The 24,083-nt window shown below is 43.6% G+C and overlaps 1 protein-coding gene and 1 pseudogene across 1 annotated transcript in view; both read right to left on the bottom strand.

The window, feature by feature from the left end:
* The window catches only part of LOC137426465 (ras guanyl-releasing protein 3-like), a 309,201-nt gene that overhangs the window by 53,668 nt on the left and 231,450 nt on the right, over nt 1–24,083 (bottom strand). Inside the window, exons 5-6 of the mRNA XM_078779402.1 lie at nt 12,391–12,522; nt 12,126–12,276 (exon numbers count right to left, since the gene is read on the bottom strand). Of these exons, the coding sequence (XP_078635528.1) occupies nt 12,126–12,276; nt 12,391–12,522 (283 nt within the window). The remainder of the gene's footprint in view (nt 1–12,125; nt 12,277–12,390; nt 12,523–24,083) is intronic.
* Nucleotides 22,987–23,140, bottom strand: LOC144892468 (U1 spliceosomal RNA; annotated as a pseudogene).

Genomic DNA, 24,083 nt, shown 5'->3' on the forward strand with positions numbered 1-24,083 from the left:
TTCGCCACGTGTACAAACTTGGTAATAACTTCAGCACGTTGAAGGGCTGTGGGTTTGCTCAGGACCATGATCTGCACCCACTGGGACACGCCATTGAAGAGGCTGATAGAACGCTCTAGTGTCGCATTCTCCTCCAGGCATCCACGCAGCACGTAACTCTGGTAATCTGTAAACTACCAACAACACAAATATGGGGGCTTAAGGTATGAGGCAGAAGCACATATTGAACCATAAAACTGACAATGAACAATTATTATTCCAACAGGGGCCCATGGATTGCAGTGAACGCCGCCTTCCTGGTGAAATATGAAACTTGTAGGATGATCTGCAACCACTTGGGAATGTAAACAATCACAACATCCTTTGCTAGTTTCTTTGTGATTGTCCCTTGGACAAAATTAATATCCTGCCTAAAATTAAGCAAGAAAGAATTTGTGATAAAGAAATGGTCATTATCATGTACCCAATACCATGCTCTCCCTGGAGTGTCAGTTGTGCTGAAGTAATTTATTGGCTCGGATTACAATCTTGGATGGGTCGTCACTCCGACACAGGAAGTCAGGGCAGAAGTTTGGAATTTGTCCAGGGTGCCATGAGCCACAGACAGCATACTCTTCACGAAGGACACTGTGGAATTTTTAACGTCCACCGACTAATGCTGGCAGACGGGGCGTCCGCCTTAATGTCCATCCCACGAGATATGCAGAAAATATATGTATACATGAAGGTCATAGCCTGTCACGGATGCGTGTCCAACTCACAATCACGTGACATATGCATAAAGGATATGTGACAATAAACGACACAAAACCACTGATCTTCTTCCTGGTGCATATATACATGTCGTTAAAAGTAAAGAATGACCTCAGATAAATACCTTTTATTACATAGGTTTAAGTCCTGTTTGGGAGAATGCCAATCCACTCTCCACTTCAAGCTTTAAAAACCCCTTACCACCCATCACGGTCACCTGTAAAACTCAATCGCACGAGATATGCACAAAGGATATCTATATATATAAAACACAGTTTGTGTGTGTGTGTGTGTGTGTGTGTAATGTTACCGATAGACTCCTAAACGGAGAGGCTCACGTACTTGATATTTGGCACAGACATGGCCATTGAGCCTGGGAAGAACATGGCCGAGCTAAAAAAAAATATTTCATAATATTTTTTTACCATATTTTTACCTCAACGCATTTCAGCGAGGAATATTATGCACGGAATCTGACCGGTGGCAGAGCAGCGCGCTGATTCGCTCAGAGCGATCACGTGATGTTCCTTGCCGCCATTAACTCAGTTACGCGTTCGCACGTATTTCAGAGCGAAAAGCGATTGCGTTTTTTCACATTTCAGCGAGGAACATTGCCATTCACACCACATAGGTTTTTTTTTCTTTCATCTTTAGATCCATATTTTTTTCAGCGAGGAATATTATACACGGAATTCTGAATCGGTGACAGAGCAGCGCACTGATTCGCTCATTCGCGCTCATTGATGACGATCACGATCACGTGATGACGTGATCACGAATGATGTTCGTGACGCGATCACGTGATGTTCCTTGCCGCCATAAACTCACAGCAAGTAGCATAGATTTTAGCATTTAGCATGATTCAGCATGATTTAGCATAGATAGTAGCATGTTTCACATAGATTTTTTTTCAGCGAGGAATATTATTCACAGATTCTGACCGGTGGCAGAGCAGCGCGCTGATTCGCTCAGAGCGATCACGTGATGTTCCATCCCCGCCGCCAGTTGGCTTCACTTTTCACGGAGTATGAGCGTTCTATATATTTTCAATTCAGTGCGCCCGACTCGCTCACGTACTTGATTTGTGGCATAGACATGGCCATTGGGCCTTCACGGTGTAATTTGTGCGAGGGAGGAGGGGGAGGGGGAGGGATTAGCAGCAGAAGCAGAAGCCCCTGTCCTCCGAGCTTCCGAGCGTCAGAGCTTCCGTCCTCCCCTCCCCCTTCCTTCCCCCTCCACCCTACCCCGCTCCCCTTCTCCCCTCCCCCTCCCTTTTCCCCCTCCCCCTCCCTTTTCCCCCTCCCCCTACCCCTTCCCCCCTTCCCCTCCCCCCTCCCCCTCCCACTCCCCCTCCCCCCTCCCCCGCCCCCTCCCCCTCCCACTCCCCCTCCCCCTCCCCCCTCCCACTCCCCCCCTCCTCCCTCCCCCTCCCCCCTCTCATCCCCTCCCCCCCTTCTCCTCCCCTCCCCCCTCCTCTCCCCTCCCCCCCCTCTTCTCCCCTCCCCCCCTCTCCTCCCCTCCCCCCCTCTCCTCCCCTCCCCCCCCTCTCCTCCCCTCCCCACCCCGTTCCCCTCCCCTCCCCTGCCCCCTCCCCTCCCCTCCCCCGCCCGGCAATGCCGGGTACTTCTGCTCGTCTTCTATAATAATAAAAGGCAATATGTGTGGGTGTCTCCACCATAACTCCAAGGCCATGAAACACACATACATACATACACACATATATACACACATACATACATACACAATACACATATATACATACATATATACATACATACATACACACATATATACATACATACACACATATATACATGCATACATACACACACATACATATATACATACATACATACATACATACACACATACATACAAACACACATATATACATACATATATACATACATACATACATACACACATATATATACATACATACATACATACATACACACACACACATACATACACACATATATACATATATACATACATACACACATACATACATACACACATATATACATACATATATACATACATACAAACACACATATATACATACATACATACACACATATATACATACATACATACATACACACCTACATACACACACACACACATACATACATACATACATACATACACACATACATACATACATATACACATACATACATCATACACACATACATACATATTACATACATACATACCTACATACACACACACATACACATTACATACATACATACATACCTGCATTCACACACATACATACATACATGCATACATACATACATGCATACATACATACATACATACATACACACATACATACATACACACATACATACATATTACACACATGCATACCTACATACACACACACATACACATTACATACATACATGCATGCATACATACATACATACATACATACACACATACATACATACACACATACATACATATTACACACATACATACATATTACATACATACCTACATACACACACACATACACATTACATACATACATACCTACATACATATCTACATACATACATACATACATACATGCATGCATGCATACATACATACATACATACATACATGCATGCATACATACATACATACATACAATCATACATACATACACACACATACATACATACGAGTACATACATACATACATACATACCATTGCCTTATTTGATATAATAGAATGAATACCCCGTCCCCTCACCCTCTTGAGCATCACATTTGAATTGAACTCAGAGCATTACGATGTTCCTACATTAACGGAAACATATGAATAAAACTCTGCAAACACTAAAGTCTGATTTATTTATAGTTCATGTAAAATTGTATTTTACAAGGTTTGATGAAACTTAATGTTTGAAACGAATCAATTATATTGGGCCAGACAAACTGGACAGGAGTGTGACCCAGAATACCACCTCGAGGCCTACCTTACCCTATCTTTTATCACCACCTCCCCACCTGCTGCAGTCTTATCTAGTCTTTCCTGTGTGGTCAGAGAAGTATTTTTCGACCATGCAGCTTCTACTTCTTCTTTTTATTTTATTTTATTAAATACAGTTTATCAGAACAAAACAATTCTTTGCCCAAAAGACACAAAGAGGAAATAGAGAAAAATATAAGGAAATGGGGAAATATTATGAGGACAGTTGGGGTCAGACCCAAAAGTGGAGTAGCCTAATGGATGCCAAGTACAAATTCGAAACAACAACTTGTATTATCGTTGCAGAAGTAAATGCAGTTATTATTATTACTACAACTACCAAAAAGCCCATCTTTGCAGATAGGAGGAAGAGGACGCAGGACTTTGAGTATGCGTTTACTATGTCGCGCCGCCATAAAACCCACAAGCGAACATATTCCCTTTCAGGGAGAGTGTGGGGGTAATGGTTAGGGGTTAAAGGAGGCAGGTAAAACACAAGGTTAGATACGGAGGGGACAAATGACGTTTAGGGAAGCACGAATCTCAATCACGATGTACGATGAAGTGAACTAGGCCCGAAAAACGAAGGATCTTTTTATAACGAAGGAATAAAAACAGGGGAAAAGAAGGTCGTCATCATTATTATTATTGTTTATTCTTATTATTATTTATTATTATTTTTTCTTTTTATTCTTAACATCGTTGACGTTTATTATTATTCTTAACATCACTCAAGACCCACCTGTTCAGCACTGCATTCAACATTCAACCCACAGCATTTAACCCCTGACTATCACTTCTCCTTCTCCCTCCTTTTGCTTTAAATATTTCCCTATTGATTCTTGTCTTTTTGCAATTGTTGTTTTCATGTTTTGTTATGCATTATGTTTTGCACTCTGTCAAAGCGCCTTTGGGCTTCATGAAAAGCGCTATACAAAATAAATGAATTATTATTATTATTATTATTCTGTCCTTATATATATATATATACATATATTTCTTCATTTATCATTCTCTAAGTACGGTATTTCGCAAAGTGTCTGTTTGTTTGTTTGTTTGTTTATGTTTTACAGCGACACTCCAAGTCCTGCTTCTTCTTCCTCCAATCCCTAATGGCGGGCTCTTTATAATAATAAAAAACTGATAGCAATGGCCATGTCAATCTGTATGTGGCAGAGTGGTTGAAGTTTCTGGCCTGTGAGGTGTCAAATTTGGCTCAATCCCCAGACAAAGACAATTCAGCAAGACACTTCATTCTTATTGGCTGTGAAAAATGACACTTCATTCTTATTGGCTGTGAAAAAGCGTGACACACACGGACACGCCTCTTCCAATAAATCAGCCGAGGTTGACGTGTTTTTTCATGACTAATCATGACTTATTTACTTCCTCTCCTCACTCTGCTCTCACAACCCTCATCCACGCACCTTTGCCTCCCTACCCCACCTTTTACTCATGATTTCAGATCAGATCATGTGTCACGCTCCCTACAGAGTGTCGGCTCACCCAAAGCAGTTTATTTGCCTCGGGTTACAATCCTGGTCGGGTCGCCACTCCGACACAGGAAGTCGGGGTAGTTTTATAGATACCCATATGGAAACCCTAAGATCTCATCATCTCATTGACCCGAAGCACACAACCAAAACTTTTAGGACATCAAGATTTTTCCTTTTTCAAAAAACTACAACAAGTTCCATCAGCAAAGAGCATTTTACTCCAGGGAGTTTGGGATGTCCAATGTATTCTTAAAGGGGTTTATGACTGACCATTTTCATGTATTTAGAGAATATCTATTTTCACGTGGGTACTGCAGGTGTGAGCAAGATAGCTTGGAGTTGTGCACACTTGTCTTTGAGCTATATACCCTGGATTTGAATCTCCACTAATAAATTGTCACCCTGGTGTTTCACATGTGGAAGACTCATCAAAGTGTGCTTACAGTGTTCAAGCAGGCCCCACAACCACAAGTTCTATCTAATTTGAGAAGCAGTAGTTGTTTGTTGTTGTTTTGGGGGTTTTTTGTATACAAGATCGAGGCTCGTGTAAGAGCTAACATTAATCACAAAAAGACAAACGGACACATAAAACATAAGATAATGGGAGCGAGAGACAAGATGGGGAAAGAGAGGGAAGAACACAAGTACAACAGTAGAGAACAGGGACATCGGGAGATCTGTGGGAGGGAGAGGGCTTGGGGGGAGGATGCGTGGGAAGGGGGTAGGGGGAGGGTGGGAGAAGTATAAAACACATAGACACTGCTAGGACTTCCAGGAACGAAGTCGGAATTTCAAAAAAGTGGATCTGGGGTGAATTAACGGAGGTAGAAAAGATCAAGGTTTTGGATGGGGGAAGGCAAGAGATGGAATGTTTTGATGTTTGATGAATTGATTTGATTTGAATTGATGGAATTTGAGAGAAGAGATGGATTGTTTGCTTTGTTTGACTTCTCTACACTTCTGAACAAGTTGACAGAATGGGTTGAACACTGTTGGTTGTACCTGGGGGCTACACGGCAAGGTTTTAGGTGGGGAAAAACTTTTTCGTAGCCCTGAGAGTTTAGGCTGGGGGACGACCCAAATTTGCTCGTATCACATAGTTGGTAAAAGGATTCTGCATATATGAAAACGTGGTGACAATAAACTATTGACGAAATCCAAGTATTTTTTGGAAAAAAAATTCCTTTACTCCATGAAACTGATTCTCGAATCAGGCTTCCCACTTATTGCTGCTGAGTATGTGTCACATGCGTCCTCTCTTAATTAACGCTTCGCCGATTGGACGATCTGAGCCAATCAAAATTTGCTTTGCTGTCCTAAGTGAAAACACCAATTTTTCAGTCATCGCACACATGGTTTGCAAAATGCAGAAACCCCAATGACGTGATGATGCGCAATAATAATAATAATCAGATCATAGAGAACATAATATCCCGCATTGCGAAGTTTTCTAGCCTCTGTTGCAATCGTACAAACATTGTCGGACACCTTGTGTCCACTTTGTGTCATATATTTTTCTCTGTGCTGTGATGTTTTTGTTGCATATACTTTTGTTTAACCCCCTAGCATTTCCTACCTGCTAAGCCACATTCAGGTGCCAACGTGACATTTACAAAAAAAGATTTTTTTTTGTATTGAAACCAAAAATATATATATATATATATATCGGATTCAATCTTATATATATATCGCTTCAGCCTATCGGAGCCTGGGACAGTGACTGAGTCAACCAATGGGCATTCAGAAAACCAATGACGTCATGACTGAATAACCAATCGGTGTCGCTGTTACTCAGACATGCATACTACTGTGTTCAAAAAGTATCCGACCTTTATTTTTCGTGCGTAAAAAAAAAGAAGCTAGGGAGGCGTTGATTGGTGCACGTATGTAGGCGATCCCAATGCGCACGCGTGAATTTTTTCCCACCTGCAGAAGCTGTCATTCGACGGCAGACCGCCGATGAGTGATGACACGCCGTCGGATTTTTGTTTTTGACAAAATGACGGAAAAACGTGAACAACGCTACTGCATCAAATTTTGTGTAAAGCTTGGCGATTCCCAAGTGGAAACGATCCGCAAGATTCAACACCGTTCATTCCATTATGAAGGAGGATTTGGGCTTCAGGAGAATCTCAGCGAAGTTCGTACCAAAGCTGCTAACGATTGAGCAGAAGCAACTCCGTTTGGAGATCGCACAGGACATGCTGGAGACTGTGAACAGCGATCCCAGCTTCCTCAACACAGTGATCACTGGCGATGAGTCCTGGGTTTATGGGTACGACCCAGAAACCAAGTTGCAGTCATCACAATGGAAGCATCCAACATCCCCGAGGCCAAAAAACACAAAATTTGATGCAGTAGCGTTGTTCAAGTTTTTCCGTCATTTTGTCAAAAACGAAAATCCGACGGCGCTCACTTACATGTCCTCACTCATCGGCGGTCTGCCGTCGAATGACAGCTTCTGCAGGCCGCAGGTGGGAAAAAATTCACGCGTGTGCATTAGGGTCGCCTACATACGTGCACCAATCAACGCCTCCCTAGCTTCTTCTTTTTTACGCACGAAAAATAAAGGTCGGATACTTTTTGAACACACTACGTATATATATATATATTGTTATGTCGGTAGGGTAAAGCAATATCTAGAGTCAGGTAGATCTGAATAGGTAACATGCTTCGTCTGTTGCGATAGGGAATCTACCTTGTAATAAGTTCTATGTTAGTCCGGTTTGTCGGGTTAAGATGTCTGCTTGTGAACATACCAGGATGTCTGAGTGTTAGATAGTTAGGGATTAAAGATAAACCCCTGTGTGTCACACCTGTTAATCAAGCCTTTGTCCCTTATGGCAATGCACTCATTTAGACACTTAGACAGGCCCTTAGTACAACATTAAATAATTCCCTTCCCTGACAAGGACTTCGGAAGAAAACAGGCAAGAGGCCAGTTCGGGGCACCGCCGCATGGGCCGCAGCCAACTACACCTCCGGCAGGCCTAGCCACATCGAGTAGCATGAGCTATGACTGTGCCACAGGGAACGTGTGATTCGGTGGAGGGCACTGATTGGGTGGCGCGCCGAACGACATTTGCCCTCTTGCACATCCAGTTCTCTCTTGCGCAGCACGTCCCTCTGGCCCTCTTGCACGTCCAGCTCGAACACTTGTGCTTTCTGGCTGTCTCGGTGTGTTTGAAGCTCTTGCGGTCCTTCTTGGTATTGAGAGGTCCTGGTGGTCATTGGTGCACCAACGAATTTGGTAGGCCCAATGATAAATTTTGGGATTTTGAAGGGTGGATGGCACTTTGGACCTGACCAACCGTAGTTACCTGTATATCAAGGTAGAGGTAAGGCCTTGATGTTTACTGTCCCAGGCTTCAGGACTTGCTTATGGAAATTGGGACATGCAATTGGGAGTTGGGGGCGGGTGAGAGTGATGACATGGCCGGTGAGGGGGATGGAATGTGTGCCACAGAGTCTTGTGGGTGGTGTTTGTGTTAGTGTTATGGTTATGTGTTTTCATGTGGTCGGGAGAGTGGAGATGGTGGAGGATGAGTGATGGTTGGTGAGTTTTGAAATGTGCTCTTGGAAATGTAATGGTAAACTGTGAATTGGGGATTTCACATGAAGCAGGCCATGGCAACTTTTTGTAACACCTTTTGAACCATCTTCTCTGGAATTGTGTTGGAAAATTGAATGGCAGCGGGGGAAGAAATGTGTTTTAGGATCTTGTGGGTAGGGAAGGTGTGTGTGTCCGCAGGTACAGATCAGGCTCTGAGGAGCGATGCCTGTGCCCCCCCCCCCTCCCCTCTGCGGCAATTACCCCTGGCAGCCGGTGGTATCTGGAAATTGGAGCTCGTCGGTGGAGGGTCTGGTTGGGCGCCGTGGGGTAAAGGAGACCCCGGCGACCCGTGGAGCTGCGCGGAAGCAGGACGCCAGGAAGGAGCCTGGGGTGTGGAGACCCTCACCGGCGGGGTAACGGCGGAAAGGGCTGTTGGGCTACCAGGGCCAAGAGGTAAAGGGGGGAGGGGGGGGCAATGAACTTGTACATCGGTTGACTTGTTTTGGGACTGCGGGCACCACAGCCTGAAGCGCCCCCACCATCTTACTTGTGCGGTTCCTCCCCCGCTGCCTCGTTGAGAAATGCACACATGTATATGACATCATTGCCATGGTCCTGCAGGGGGGTGAAATATGTGCTTTGAAATGATTTTGTGTAGTGATGAGTTCTGGAACGAGTATGAGTGGATAAGGGGTTTGTGTTGCATGAATGTGGGCGAAATCCACCGAGCCATGTCACTCACCTGTAACACCTGGACATGGCCCGTGGAAATTTAGGGGTGCATTGGGATGGCCCCACAGGTAAGGTTGTGTCTTGTGGCATCCACCGGGGGACGCGGTCTGTAGACCGGGGTATGTACAAATGTTTATTAGAGTTGTGAATTTTTATAAGGCTAAGGGTTGTGGTGAAGTAGATTTTGTGTGTTGTTTGTTTCCTCCCTCCGCACGAACAACGAATATTTGAAATTTACATACTTGCATGATTGTTAAGGTGATTAGCATGTTAAGGAGAATAGGTAGGAAGTCCGGCTCACTTCCCACAGCCCTCCTGATTTATTTCATAGACTAAGTAAGTGTGAGACAGTAAGTGTTAAGACTGGAATGGTAGCGCCTGCAGTGAACCTAGCAGGAGCTACCGTTCCGGGGGGGGGGGGGGGGGGGGGGTGTTATATCGGTAGGGTAAAGCAATATCTACAGTCCTGTAGATCTGAATAGGTAACATGCTTCGTCTGTCGCGATAGGGAATCTACCTTGTAATAAGTTCTATGTTAGTCTGGTTTGTCGGGTTAACATGTATGCTTGTGAACATACCAGGATGTTCAAGTGTTAGATAGTTAGGGATTAAAGATAAATCCCTGTGCGTCACACCTGGTAATCAAACCTTTGTCCGTTATGGCAATGCACTCATTTAGACACTTAGACAGGCCCTTAGTACAACATTAAATAATTCCCTTCCCTGACAAGGACTTCGGAAGAAAACGGGCAAGAGGCCAGTTCGGGGCACCGCCGCATGGGCCGCAGCCAGCTACACCTCTGGCAGGCCTAGCCACATCGAGTAGCATGAGCTATGACCACGCCACAGGGAACCTGTGGTTCGTTGGAGGGCACTGATTGGGTGGCGCGCCAAGGCTGACGTCACCGCCGCAAGGTTATATCAGGGCGCGCCGAACGACATTTGCCCTCTTGCACATCCAGTTCTCTCTTGCGCAGCACGTCCCTCTGGCCCTCTTGCACGTCCAGCTCGAACCCTTGTGCTTTCTGGCTGTCTCGGTGTGTTTGAAGCTCTTGCGGTCCTTCTTGGTATTTAGAGGTCCTGGTGGTCGTTGGTGCACCATCTGTGTGGTGCTTGGAGTGGTGCTTTTGGTGCTTTGGGGCCTCGTGTGCGATCGGTGCTTCTGGAGCTTGGAGTGGTGCACGGACCTTGTGGGCGGTTGACGAGGTGCCTGGAGTGGGCGTTGACTCGGGCATTCGTGGTGCTTTGGAGTTTGGATCGAGGGACCTGGTGGTGTGCAGCGGAGCTTGGAGACGCAAGACGACAGAACAGGTAAGGACGCACGACATTCACAATTACATAATGAACGTTTTCTTTTTGAAATTCCTTCCTGTGTCTCGTTTCTGAAGTGAGGTGTGTGGGATCCCAATTTAGGCCCTTTATTTGATTACCGTCGCGTTTCATTGTTTCGGGTTCCGTGAATAAATCTTTATTTTTGTACCTTCTAATCTTGTCGTTTGTGAGTTCATTAATTTCCCTGCAGGATCGAAGCTGCCATCGGTTCGCCTTCCACAGGTACGTGCTTTTGCCACAGCCTCCACTTTCCTTCTTCCTCCCGCGTTTTATAGCCGAATCCGTGTTTGGTCGTCGCTTCAAGTAAATCCGTTTTGGTCCATCCGCGAGCCCTGGTGTTAACCGAAGGGTCCGCGCGGTAATATATATATATATATATATATATATATATATATATATATATATATATATATATATATATATGGACATAAATATATATATGTATATGTATATATATATATATATATATATATATACATAAACACCATTGTCTCTCTGTGGCTATCTTTCTGCCTTTGTTCCTTATGCACGGCCACAAACTCCAAACTTGGGGTAGAAATACAACTTTGTGTGGGGGGTAACATAGGCTATGTGGCCGCGACCTCACGCGGGGATGTGGGTGGCTGGGAGAAGGGACATAAATTCTCCATGTATATGTGTACCGTGTAGCACCACATGGCGGTGGTGGCAGAGGGTATTACAATTTCCCTCTCTACCTGGGCAACGCTGAGGTTAAAACACTCTTTGCACAGGTAAATTTGGCCTCCTTCCCAGCTCTCTCCCCCCTTAAATGGAGTGGCCTACCAAAGCCCCTTCCCCTCCACCAAAAATATGTATGTGCAGTATATCTCTCCCCCTCCATTTCTCACCCCACCCTCCCTTCCCTTCCTCCTCCCCTTCCCTCCCTCCCCACTCCACTACTCCTACTTCCCACATCCTCTACCTACCTCCCCTTCCTCCTCACCTTCTCCTTCAAGCAGCAAAATGCGTAATGACTAATTGGTCCATCAGTGTTAGGCTCTTCTAATATTTAATACAATAACTTCACTTCAGTGAACATTCTATCAATCGATCAATTAAAAATCATCAATAATATAAAAATCATCAATAAAAATAAAAAATAAAGACAATTTCCACTGAACCGACAATATTTTTGCCATGAACAAAAATCAAAAAAGAATCCAATTTTCTACATTGACATTGGTCCTTTGCAGAGTCGATCACCAGTTTAGAATTCCAATGCGGATGAAGAAGACAGTGTTCTATCGATATCAAAAAGACATACCCCAATGCGACGCACAACCTTGTGCTCCATGTATGTCAAGTGTTCAGCCAACTCTTCAGGCTCAAGGTGGTCAAAGAGCAGCGATACCTTTCTCCTGCCACGGCAGGTATTGCTCGGTCGTGTCACACGGCGCATCCATTCGTACGACGGACTGTGTGCACAGTACATCATCCTATCAACATCATTTGCTGGGACTATATGCACGTGAATGCCATTTCCTTTCAAGGCCTTCCCTTTATCCTCAAGTCATGCATCCTATTCTTACACAGCAGAAATATCCAGTAAAGCTCCATGTTGTTCTCCACCCTGGCTCCGCGCCTCTTCTTTAAACTCCATCATGAGGCCAGCAAGCTGGGTGTCTAGGTTGAAGGCCGCAGGGAATTCCTGAATCCAAAACCTGCAAGAAGTGCCACACAACAACACTTGCATGATTAGTAAGTGGTGGCAAGCTCAGCAATGAGGAAGATATGCTCAGCAATGATCTCCTCCCCCGAAGCCCTCTCCCTCCCACAGATCTCCCGATGTCCCTGCTCTCCATCTTGTTCTCCCGCTCCCTTTATCATGTTTTATGTTTTATGTTTTATGTGTCAGTTTGTCTTTTTGTGATCAATGTTAGCTCTTACACGAGCCTCGATCTTGTATACAAAAAAAACAAACAAAAAAAATGTCAATAGCTTTGAAGTAATAATTAAAGCTCGGCAAACAGATATTGAATCATATCAACGCAGTGATTAAACCTCCGATTAAGTTCATAGCTCTAGTTCGTGATGCATAATTCAGTGACATCACGTCTTATTCTGACAAAACATCTTTCTAAAATGAAGTCTCACTGGGAAGCTAAGTTGGTGGTAAAAATGTAGTTGCTAATTTCAGAAAAAAAGAAAAAAAAACTAGTGGTCTGCATTGGTGGCCCAAGATAATCAAAGCATGAGAATAAAATTGTTGGAATTATCTGCCGCACAGGATTTACAAGGAGATGAGGTCTCAGGCTTTCCTTTCATCAGAGCAAAAGAGGAGATTTATACATGCGATACTGGGTGCTCTTTTGCTCTGATTTATTTTGTATACAAAGTCAAGGCTCGTGGAAGAGCTACTGCAGAACATCGTATGGATCAGGACGTAACAAAACAAAAGGAGCAGGAAAGAGAGGTGGGACACCAACAGTGGAGTTGAAGGATAAAATACAGGGAGACTTGGAAGGAAAAACTGGAAATTTGGAAGGAGGAGGGCTTGGAGGTGGGGTTAACAGGTACACGAAGGATCATGGTTTTTGATGGGGAATTATCTGAGATGATGGTGAACAATTGTCTTGAAGACCTGGAGGTAAGAATGAGATTGAAGAGAATGTGGAAGTTTATTACACAGGCAGGAAAAAAAAGAGGAACAAATGTGTGGTGGTGAGCAGTGATGCCGGATTTTGGGAGTTTCACCGGAAGGGGGTTGATGGTGGACCGTGTGTGCCCTGCAAAAACTTGGGGGAGGGGGCACAGAGCGCAGAAGGGGCAGAGGGTGCAACACCAAAAAACTAGGCAGTAGAAGACAGAGAAACCACCGACCTGTCTGTGATGGGAGAGTGAAAGGCTCAGGTTCAATGTGGGAGATTCCAATAATTTGAAGGCTTTTTCCATAGCATCAAGCTGTGCAAGGTGTGAGGCAAGGTTGCCAACTGAGAAGGGAGAGCGGTACTCCATCAAGCTGCAGACGAAGGTCTTGTAGGTGGATAGGAGTTCAGATGTGCCAAGGAAGGACTTTGTATGATGGAGGATGCCCAATTGGTCCATCAGATGGTTTTGTATGACAGCTGGCTTTGGAGGCCAATTTAGGAATTTGATTTACCCAAGAAAGATCATGGCTCATAGTGAGACCCAGGAATTTGAGTGACTGAACTTCCTCAAGACGATTGTTAATGAAGTAGATAGGAGGGTTTGACAGATGGTCGTTTCGGAGAGAGAGTAAGAGTGTGAGATTTATTGGGATTGAAAGACATATTCTAGGTGTTTGACCAGCTTGTGATATTTTTTCAAGGTCTGACGAGAGGGAAGAGGCTACAGCATGCCTATCGGAAGGATGAGGGATGTCACGGCAGATGGAGGAGTAATCAGCAAATATATAAGGAGTCATCAGCAAATGGATAAAGGGGATTTTCCAAAGAGTCAGAGAGATCATTTATGAAGATCAGGAATAGGACTGGGCCAAAAACACTACCTTGAGGCCCTCCAGCCTTGACAGGGTGAGGGGATGAGAGGATTCCGTTGAGAGCCACACGTTGGCTACAAGAGTAGAGGATGTCAGTAACCCAAGAGTGGAGTTGGCCTTGTTTGGATTCCATAGGCATAGAGTTTGCAGAGCAAGGCAGGATTCCAGACTGTATTGAAAGAATGAGATATGTCCAGAAAGACGGCCCTGATCTCATGTCTGACATTATGGACCTCCCAAATGAGGGGAAAAGCCCTAGAGGGGTCAGCACCTTGTGATCCTTTATGGTGGATATCTCCGAACATTTTTATGTTGGTCGAACCTTCATTTTAATTTTTTTTATTAAATATTTTCTCATAGAAGAGCAAGATGAGAGAGGGTAATATGGCAAGGTAATGAGAAGGGTACAGTGGGGCCACAGTTGGACACAAGCAAGGGAATGAACCAACAAGAAAAGAGGAGAGGAGGAAACACAATAACCTGAAATGAGGAGGGTTTTGTGCAGGTGGGGTTAAGGGAGGTAAAAAAAGACCACTTGTAGACTTGGAGGACACAGGATAAAATATACTATGTATCTTTGAACAATTAGACGATGAACTCTGCAGGTTTTGTCCAAAAAGTGACCAAACTCAACAAAATACAATTGGTAAGCAGCAGTATTTATAAATGGTGACCCTAAATTTGAGGAAGGTAAACATACAGTAATAGTATCCACAACACGATGCTAAATTAGTGAGCACAGAGATTGACTCATCACCTTAAATGGTAAAAGCTGGAGAACATTACATGTCGTACTCAAGGCAAGATTTATAAGAGGACAGGGGGCATTTATCAACGTCAGAATAAAGCAACAGATAGAAAGTTCTTATTTCGTGCGACATAGTTATGTTGTATGCTTTGATCTAATTAAATAAATAAAAAATAACAAAATTAATGGTGATATCAAATACAAGATTGATACATGCGACTCTAGGTCACACATGAAAATGTAAATATATAAAATTTGGTAAATTCAAGTTTTGAAAATTTTGTGGTGCAAGAGTTTAAAAAAAACAAAAAACAGGAATTGGCTTCCAGATCTATTGACGTCACATCGCTTACCGCAGGGGATTGTGGGATGCAGCCAGGGTTAATTTATTGCAATACAAATTAGGACATAAGCTTGAGTTCGCTATTGTCACAAAAATATACAAATGAATAGACAAGCACTCGGTAGAGAGCACACCTCCGCCAGACTGAACACGAACAGTTTACGTTTTGTATTCCACTGATTTGGACCTGAACCAAAACCAAAATCACAACTTTTTAAAATATCATGCTACATATTGTTTTGTTCCCATCTCTCAATAGTGAAGAACCACTTCCAAAAAAAAATATTTCTCGAATCCGGATCCGGATTTGAATCTTCACCAAAATCGAATCGATTCTACCTTGTCACAGACCCAAACTCAAAACCAAATTTCATCAAAATCCATCCACAACCTTTTTTAGATATCCTGTTCACAGACAAACAAACAGACAAACAAACAGGAAGTCATCATGCAGAGCACAAAATCCACCCCCTCATCCCCCCCACTCCCCCCCCCCCTGAAAAAAGGTTGCAATTGGTCCAGCAAATTGTCTATTTCATCAAGATCAAAATTGACGATCTTGATCAAAGCTCGGGTCAATAGGATGAAAAGTGATGATTTTTAGATGAAAATTGATGATTTTAGTTTGACCTAGAGTTGACCTTTGACCTTCTTACCAAAAAAAATTGTTGGTTTCCCAATTCAATGAGGCACTATGTAAATGCTGTTAAATTTTCAAGTCAATCAGATGCAAATTGATGATTTTGGAAGTTTGATCTTTAGTTGACATTTTGACCTCAAAAATAGTTGGTTTCCCAATGTAGTGACTCAATGTGCAAATGCTGTTCAATTTTCAAGTCAATCAGATTTAAAATGGCGATTTTAGAAATTTGACCTCCAGATGACCTTTGACGTCAAAATCAATAGGCTTCTCAGTTGTGACGACCTCTACAACTTGGTGAAGTTTCATGATGATCGGTTCAGAATTGTGACCTGTAGGTCGGTGACAAACAAACAAATGAAAAATCACTCATAGGGTGACACTTGGCAAAACAGAACAAAGCAGAATGGCACTCAGTAGAACATCCTTTTGACCTCTTAAATAATTGGTGGATGAATTCAGTTCGCTGACATGAAAATCCCATTCAAATTTCAAGTCAATCGGATGAAAATTGAGGATTTTAGAAATTCGAAATTGTTGTTGACCTTTGGCCTATGTTGACCTTTTGGCCTATGCTGATCTCAAAAATAGTTGGTGTTTGAATTCAGTAAGCTGATATGTAAATCCTATTCAAATTTCAAGTCAATCTGATGAAAATTGGGGATTTTAGAAATTTGACCAAAAAGTGGTTGACCTTTGGCCTAATTTGACCTTTTGACCTCAAAAATATATAGGATTTTGTCGGAACACGAACTCTACCATTGGGTGAAGTATTGTGAAGATCGATTTATAATTGTGACCTGCAGGCAAATATAAGTGAGCGGACAGACAAACACACAAACACACACACACACACACACACACACACACAAACCAGAGTGATCAATATACTTGCGTATTCGCGTACTTGCGATCGCGTACTTGCGATCAATATACAAGCGTTACGCCTAGGTCCCCCGTCGTTCAAGTGATGTGAGTTGACAAAGTGGAAGACGCAAGGCGGCCATCTTGGATTTTGACGTGGCGACCCAATTTTCAATAGCGTTCTTCCTTATGCCGAGATACACCCACACACAAGATTAGAAGTTGGTACTTCGCTTATTTTTCAAGATATTCCGCTCACAATGTTCAGACATACATGGCGGCGGCCATCTTGGATTTTGACGTGGCGACCCAATTTTCAATAGCGTTCTTCCTTATGCCTAGATACACCCACACACCAGATTAGAGGTTGGTACTTCGCTTATTTTTCAAGATATTCCACTCACAAGGTTCAGACATACATGGCGTCAGACATACATGGCGGCGGCCATCTTGGATTTTGACGTGGGTTGCACCCGCACACCAAATTAGAATTCCGTCCTTCGCTTATGCACGCACGGATGCACGTTCGCACGCACGCCCACACGCACACGCACGGACGGACGCACACATGGACAGAGGGCAAAACGATAGTCCCCCTTTCGCTCCGCGGTGCGACGGGGGACAAAAAAAAAAATTGCCAACTAACAAACACACAAACACACACAAACTGGAATGATCACCATACTTGTCCCAAAAAAATTTTGGGCCAAATAATAAACGCAACCGAGCAATATACTTGAAAAATCTTCGATTTTGCAAGTATCAAGAAAACAAACACACAAAGAAGAAATATGTTGTGCATAGCACGATACTTGCGAGATACCTAAAATAAAATAAGTAAAATAAGTTGCCTATGTTGACCTCAAAATGAATGGGTGGTTGAAGGCAGTGATCTGATATGCAAATGCTCTTCAAATTTCAAGTCAATCAGATGAAAACTGATGATTTTAGAAATCTAGCCTGTGTTGACCTTTTCACTTTAGACCTCAAAAATAATTGGTGGTTGAATTCAGTGATCGATATGCAAATTTTGTTCAAATTTCAAGTCAATCGGATGAAAATTGAGGATTTCAGAAATTCCACCTAAGTTGTTGACCTTTGGCCTATGTTGAACTTTTGACCTCAAAATCAATAGGCTTCTTTATTATGACCAACTCTACCATTTGGTGAAGTTTCGTGAAGATCAGTTTAAAATTGAGACCTGCAGGCGATTGACATACAGACAGACAGAATAATGCACAAGATCAACCAATATAAGGGGGAAATCTTCGATTTTCACAAGTTACAAACAGACATAGAGCGGTGAAAACATAACCCACGCCCACCATCGATGGTCGAGGTAAAAAATGATTGGCAATTGTTTTATTCAAGATAAGAACATTTTTGATGAAAGGGTGAAAATCATTAAAGGTGTAATTTGTCAAATGTAGCAATGTAGACTTTTATAAGTATCGACAATATCGACTTGTGTAGGTATCGACAATATCGACTTGTGTAGGTATCGACAATATCGACTTGTGTAGGTATCGACAATATCGACTTGTGTAGGTATCGACAATATCGACTTGTGTAGGTATCGACAATATCGACTTGTGTAGGTATCGACAATATCGACTTATGTAGGTATCGACAATATCAACTTATGTAGGTATCGACAATATCGACTTGTGTAGGTATCGACAATATCGACTTATGTAGGTATCGACAATATCAACTTATGTAGGTATCGACAATATCGACTTGTGTAGGTATCGACAATATCGACTTATGTAGGTATCGACAATATCAACTTATGTAGGTATCGACAATATCGACTTACGTATGTATAGAGAATATCGAAAATATCATCGTCAAACAGTAACAGTTCTCCAATAAAGACAATTTACTGTCTGGAAGTAATCAATATTTATCATATACCAAATCAATGATTAGAAAACAGTTACTTCAATCCATCCTGCTCAGATTAAATACTCGCCCGACAATTGATAAATTAAGGGAAATAACTCAAAACAAAAAAGAACTAGATGGTATTCATAGAATACTTACCCTGCGCAGTCAACTTGGTGTGACCCAACTCTTCTATTTTTGAACGTTTCTTTTTTTTATCCAATATGGTTGCCATACCACGTGAGCGATGACATCATACATTTATATTCTCTAAATAATTGTTGCATAGATCATGTTCAATAAATTTCAAACTGATCAGACATAGCGTTGTCCCTGTCGAATTATGACGTCATAATTATGTCACCAATGCGGCATCGTTAACAGCACCTATTCCCCATATGGAGTTATTTACAATGAGCCACGTTTCAAGTTTTCAAACGCCGACATGGCACACACTTTACTTTACTGAAATGCAGACACAAATCTTATATTTTCGTCAAAAACGTCGGAATTTCGCCAAATCTGTTTTGGTCATGTGTTAATATTCCTCAGCAATTGACAAATCTGAAATCAGAATTTTATTTGAGGGCAAAATGACCTCGTGAGGTCGCTCCGTACTTTGCCTGCTCATCATGTGCAGTGTGATAAATAATTCCATGCCCACTCTAGAAGACTCTTCTTCTTCACGCAATAACAACTTCTAGCTTCCAGTCCGTACATCCAATAATCTTGAAATTTTGCACACATGTTAAACTTCATTACCTCTACTATAATATAAAGTTTTATGTCGATCAATGAAGCGGTCCAAGAGTTATAAAAAAAATTATATTTTCGTTTAATTATTTGTATCTGCCAAACCACGTGACCTATCGCAAATTCCAAAAGGTCATTGTAGTAGACTGATATGCCGAACACATCTGTGAAGATTCCCTTCGATAGGATCAAAAATGAGGGAGGAGCTAGGTTTTAAAAATTTATGCTTAAAAATATCATAACTCCAAAACCATGTGATGCATGACGTCATGCTCACTGACCTTTTTGTTCGTCATGGGTATGCGATTCTGCCTGCAAAGATTGGCCTCAATCTGTTCAGTCGTTTAGGAGAAAATTGGATTTTAGTGGTTTTTCAGGCTTTTCACTCAAAACAATATGGCGTCCGAACCACGTGACCTACAACGTCATTATAATTTTATTTCTGCATCAATTTATACCGAGAAGATGCTCAAGAAATTTCATCCTGATCGGATAAAGCTTTTTACTTGTCGAATTATGACGTCATAAAGACGGCACCAATGACGTCATCATTCACATATGTTATTCCGCATGGAGAGTTCTTTGCAATGAGACCTGTCTCAATTATTTCTGTGCGGCGGTTTTTGAGATTACAGAGGTGCAAAGTTTTTTGTTTTTTCCAAGATGGCGCCCATACCACGTGACCTGTGACGTCATAATATCCACGAAAATATTCTACAGGAGGAGGCCCTCCGATGGTGAAAATTTCATGTCAATCGGACCAACAGTTGCTGAGAAAATGAATTTTTAAAATGCAGATACGCAATTCCGTACCCAAATGCTTAACCCTGCCTTTTGGTTCGCGAGCGCAGGGTAAAAATTGACTCTGACTCAAAAAGAAAAATTTGTGGCTTCATTTTTTCAATTTGGCGAATGTTATGGCTCCATTTAAAAATAAATCCCAGATGAAGCCCTGCCAATGATGCTGCTATTTTTAATGCACACAGTAATTCATACCACCAGATAAATGATCTGTGAAGATGAATCTGAACGATGAAATTTCATCTGCTCTTGGATGTTGTCATCGTCATCATCGTCAAAATTCAATCCTGTTAATTTTTCATTTTTTTCAATTTCTAAATAATGTGAACCTTGTCACAAACTCTTTTTTTTGGTGGGTATCAGGGGACTTCGCTTTTTATTTTGCCTCTTTGCTTGTTGCTACTCTGGGTGAAGCCCTATGAACCAAGCTCATTGCAATCTACGTGGGGTTCAAAAACTTCTCGGAAAGAGAGTAACAATCAGTACATTAAGTGCTCCAAAGAATAGTTCATAACAGAAACTCTTCTATTTTTCAATGTGGAAGTATATAATATATATAAGGGTGAGTCAAAAGTAGCGCCCGATTTCTGTTTAGATATATATATATATTGTTGCGGTTTTGAGAACCCACGCAGATAACATCATTAAAGGTTAAAGGTTGAACCCCATAGATAGGCCACAAGCAACACGTAGGTCACCATAGGACGTCAGTTATTTCATAGTCTGTGTTTAGATAAGGCTATTTTCCAATAGTTGCATCTGCGTTGCGTCAATCAAATAAGAGTAGGCCCTTCCGTTCATTTTGGCAGCCTCCCTTCCAAGCGACACCATTAAGCGCGCTCCAGTCTTTGCCCCATGGCCCTTCCCAATTTGTTACGCGCCTTAGTCAGCAGCGTTCGCAACCTCGCTGGGCTTCCGCTCAAACCAGCCCAGAAACCCACGAGGTAAGGCCCGAAAAGGGGGCGGAGCGCCAGGATGAAGGTGCGGCCACGTCAACCAGCCATCAAGGCGGGGCCAGTAAGCCAACACCAGCCAACCAGGGCTGAGGTGAGGTCGCCTGACAGGGCGTGGTTTTGGGCTTCGAGAGCGTTCGCTGGCTTATGTTATAAAAGCGCGCACGCAAAACCCTTTGAGAGGACTCTCGTAGGAAGCTCGTGCTAAGAGGACTGTGCACAGAAGACTTATCACGGTTGGAAGGACTTTTTGGGAGGTTGGCTTGTGATAAGAACTTACGGAGCAGCACTCATTACCGAAGACTGAAGCCAAGCATTGGTATTACAAAGGACGCGCTGTGGCAACCCACTGTACGAAGGGCGAGCGTGCGGCACGCATTGCTAAGAACCGCAGTGTGCAGGACATTGGGGAGGGGGCGTTTGGGGCGAGTAAGACCGGTAGCGCGTGTCAAAGCGTCAAACCGTACAACAACAAACGCCAGTACAACAGCGCCGGTATGCATATTATGTACGCCGATAGCCCAAGTTTACCTTTCCCCGTCAAAATAATTGTCCGCTCGCATTACACTACATGGAGAGCTGCCTCCCGGGTTTCGTCTGCTGGACCGGAGCCGGACTGGAGCCTGGACACCATCGCCGGACCTTCCACCCAACCATCTGCATCCCTGTGTGAGTCTGGAGTCTGAGACCGAATCTGAGAGTGATCGGGCCTGTGTCCAGGGAATAGAGTAAGACTGTCTAAGGCTGCCCTGTGTACTTTTCCTTCCTCTTTCTTTCTTGTCCATTCTTTCGTTTCCTCTTCTTCTTTGTACATTTGTTAATAAATTGCCCTGTTCTTTCTGGTTTCTCCTTAATCCGATCATCCTAGTCTTTTCTCCATTGGGTAAACGTGGCACGATTGCAACCGCTTAGAATCGGGTCTAGTCACTTGTTAACAGATCGGATCGCGGATCGCTATCCGCTCGGCGTTTCCATCAATATCCGTGATTCGGGCGGGAGTTATTCCCTCGTTTCCGGCCAGCGTTAGTACTTAGGTAGTAGCGAATCCCTAGGCCTAAAAACCCTACCTAACGCCGCGCCGGGAAGGACGTTATAACTTCCAGGATCGCGTCGGCCAGATAAAAGGACAAGGGGATTAACCCCCTCTTGATAAGGGGAGAGCCGACGTCGGAGATCCGTAACAATATATTGTTGCGGATATGAGGACTGTATTTTTTTGATTGTGTGTATTATTATTATTGCTTGAGTCTGGCCCCTCCTGCCTCCAGTGTTGTGTAAAGGTCGAAGGGCGTTCCGGTAGTTAATTCCATAAAGCATCCATTGAAGGACACTATAAAACCCTTGTTCAGTAGCTTATATCTTTATTATGTGTTTTAGGGTAAGGCCTTTTCTTCCATTAAAATGACCCTCCATTGCACCAAGTGAAATAGATAGATTCCCTTCATTCCCATTCCCAAAAACCTCCATTTCCCCTTTCGTCATGGCCAAGCCTCAATTTGGCAATTACATCCCCTCCAAAGCCACCATTGAACATGTGCTTGGGTTGGGGAAGAAAGGCGTGCCCGCCCGTCGTCATCAAGGGCGGAGCCAGAGGGTCGCGCGACCAACCATGGCCGAGGTGAGCACACCAATGGGCGTGTCCTGAAGGCCGGCGGCTGAATCGCCGGGGGCGTTATAAAAGCGCGCGCAAGGGTCCAAGAGAAATTGTACAGTCGAGTTTCCCACATTTGGGGAAATCGCAAGGGTCAACCCACCCGGAGTGCAATGGGTGGACCTCGCCCTGAGAACACCACCTTAATGATCATGGTATTTCTCCTGTCAGGTAAGAGCTGGGTTGTGAGGTCAAAGAGAGAGAAGGGAGATCATCCAGCAGCGATTCTTGTCCAAGAGAAGAGATCATCCAGCAGCGATTCTTGTTCAAAGGAGATCATCCAGGGAAGCACAAAGCCTGCTATTCGTCGCCTTGCTCGCCAGCAGCAGCATCCACAGCAGCAGCAGCAGCAGCGTCCACAGCAGCAACAACACTCGACAGCCGCTTGGGGCCTGGACGGCAGTTTTGAGCAGGGCCGCGAAGGAACGGCGGCTGCCCAACGCACCGATCGTGCTGCCGGACCCGTTGGACCTCCCTCTCCTTCCAGCCAATCCACTCTGCAATTCCCCGTGTGAGTCCGTTTCTGTTTGTTCTGTCCTGGGTAGTTAATTAAGTCTGTATAAGCTAGTATTTTCACTGTGTCTCTAAAAGCTTCTGTATATTATTTTCTTATCTTTCCTTCTCCTTGGTTATTTTGGGCCTGTAAATAGTAAATAAATTTAGTAGTATTGCCAACCTTTTTTTCGTCTTCTTATTCCTTTTCTTCACATCCGTTGTCTTTGTCTTTTCCATATTGAATAGCTGTGGCGCGATACGGCCAACGTGCGGGTGAATCGGGTGAATCGGGGAAACTGTTAGGTCGCGGTGCCTCCGCTCGGCAAACATAACATCCTTAACCGCGAACCGTAACAATTGGTGTCAGGAGTGGGATCGGACCCGAAGCGCGCTTAACGCGCTCAAAATTACGAGCTGCTGGAAATTGTTTTGTTTTTAAAGAAAAACCCGAATTTTGAAATCGCGCCATGGCTGGTCAAGGCGACGGGATGTCGGTGGGAGAGATAAACGGGGTAGAATCGACCCAGGACCCCAGGGAAGAAGTGGGGAAAATGGTGGAGGAGAGTAAAGAAGGTGCGGTCGTGGGGGTTACAGGCACACAAAATGGCGGCCTCCCGTACGTGACGG

The sequence above is a fragment of the Myxine glutinosa genome, chromosome 5 (genome assembly GCF_964187855.1).
Source record: "Myxine glutinosa chromosome 5, kmMyxGlut1.1, whole genome shotgun sequence".
NCBI classification, from domain to species: Eukaryota; Metazoa; Chordata; class Myxini; order Myxiniformes; family Myxinidae; genus Myxine; species Myxine glutinosa.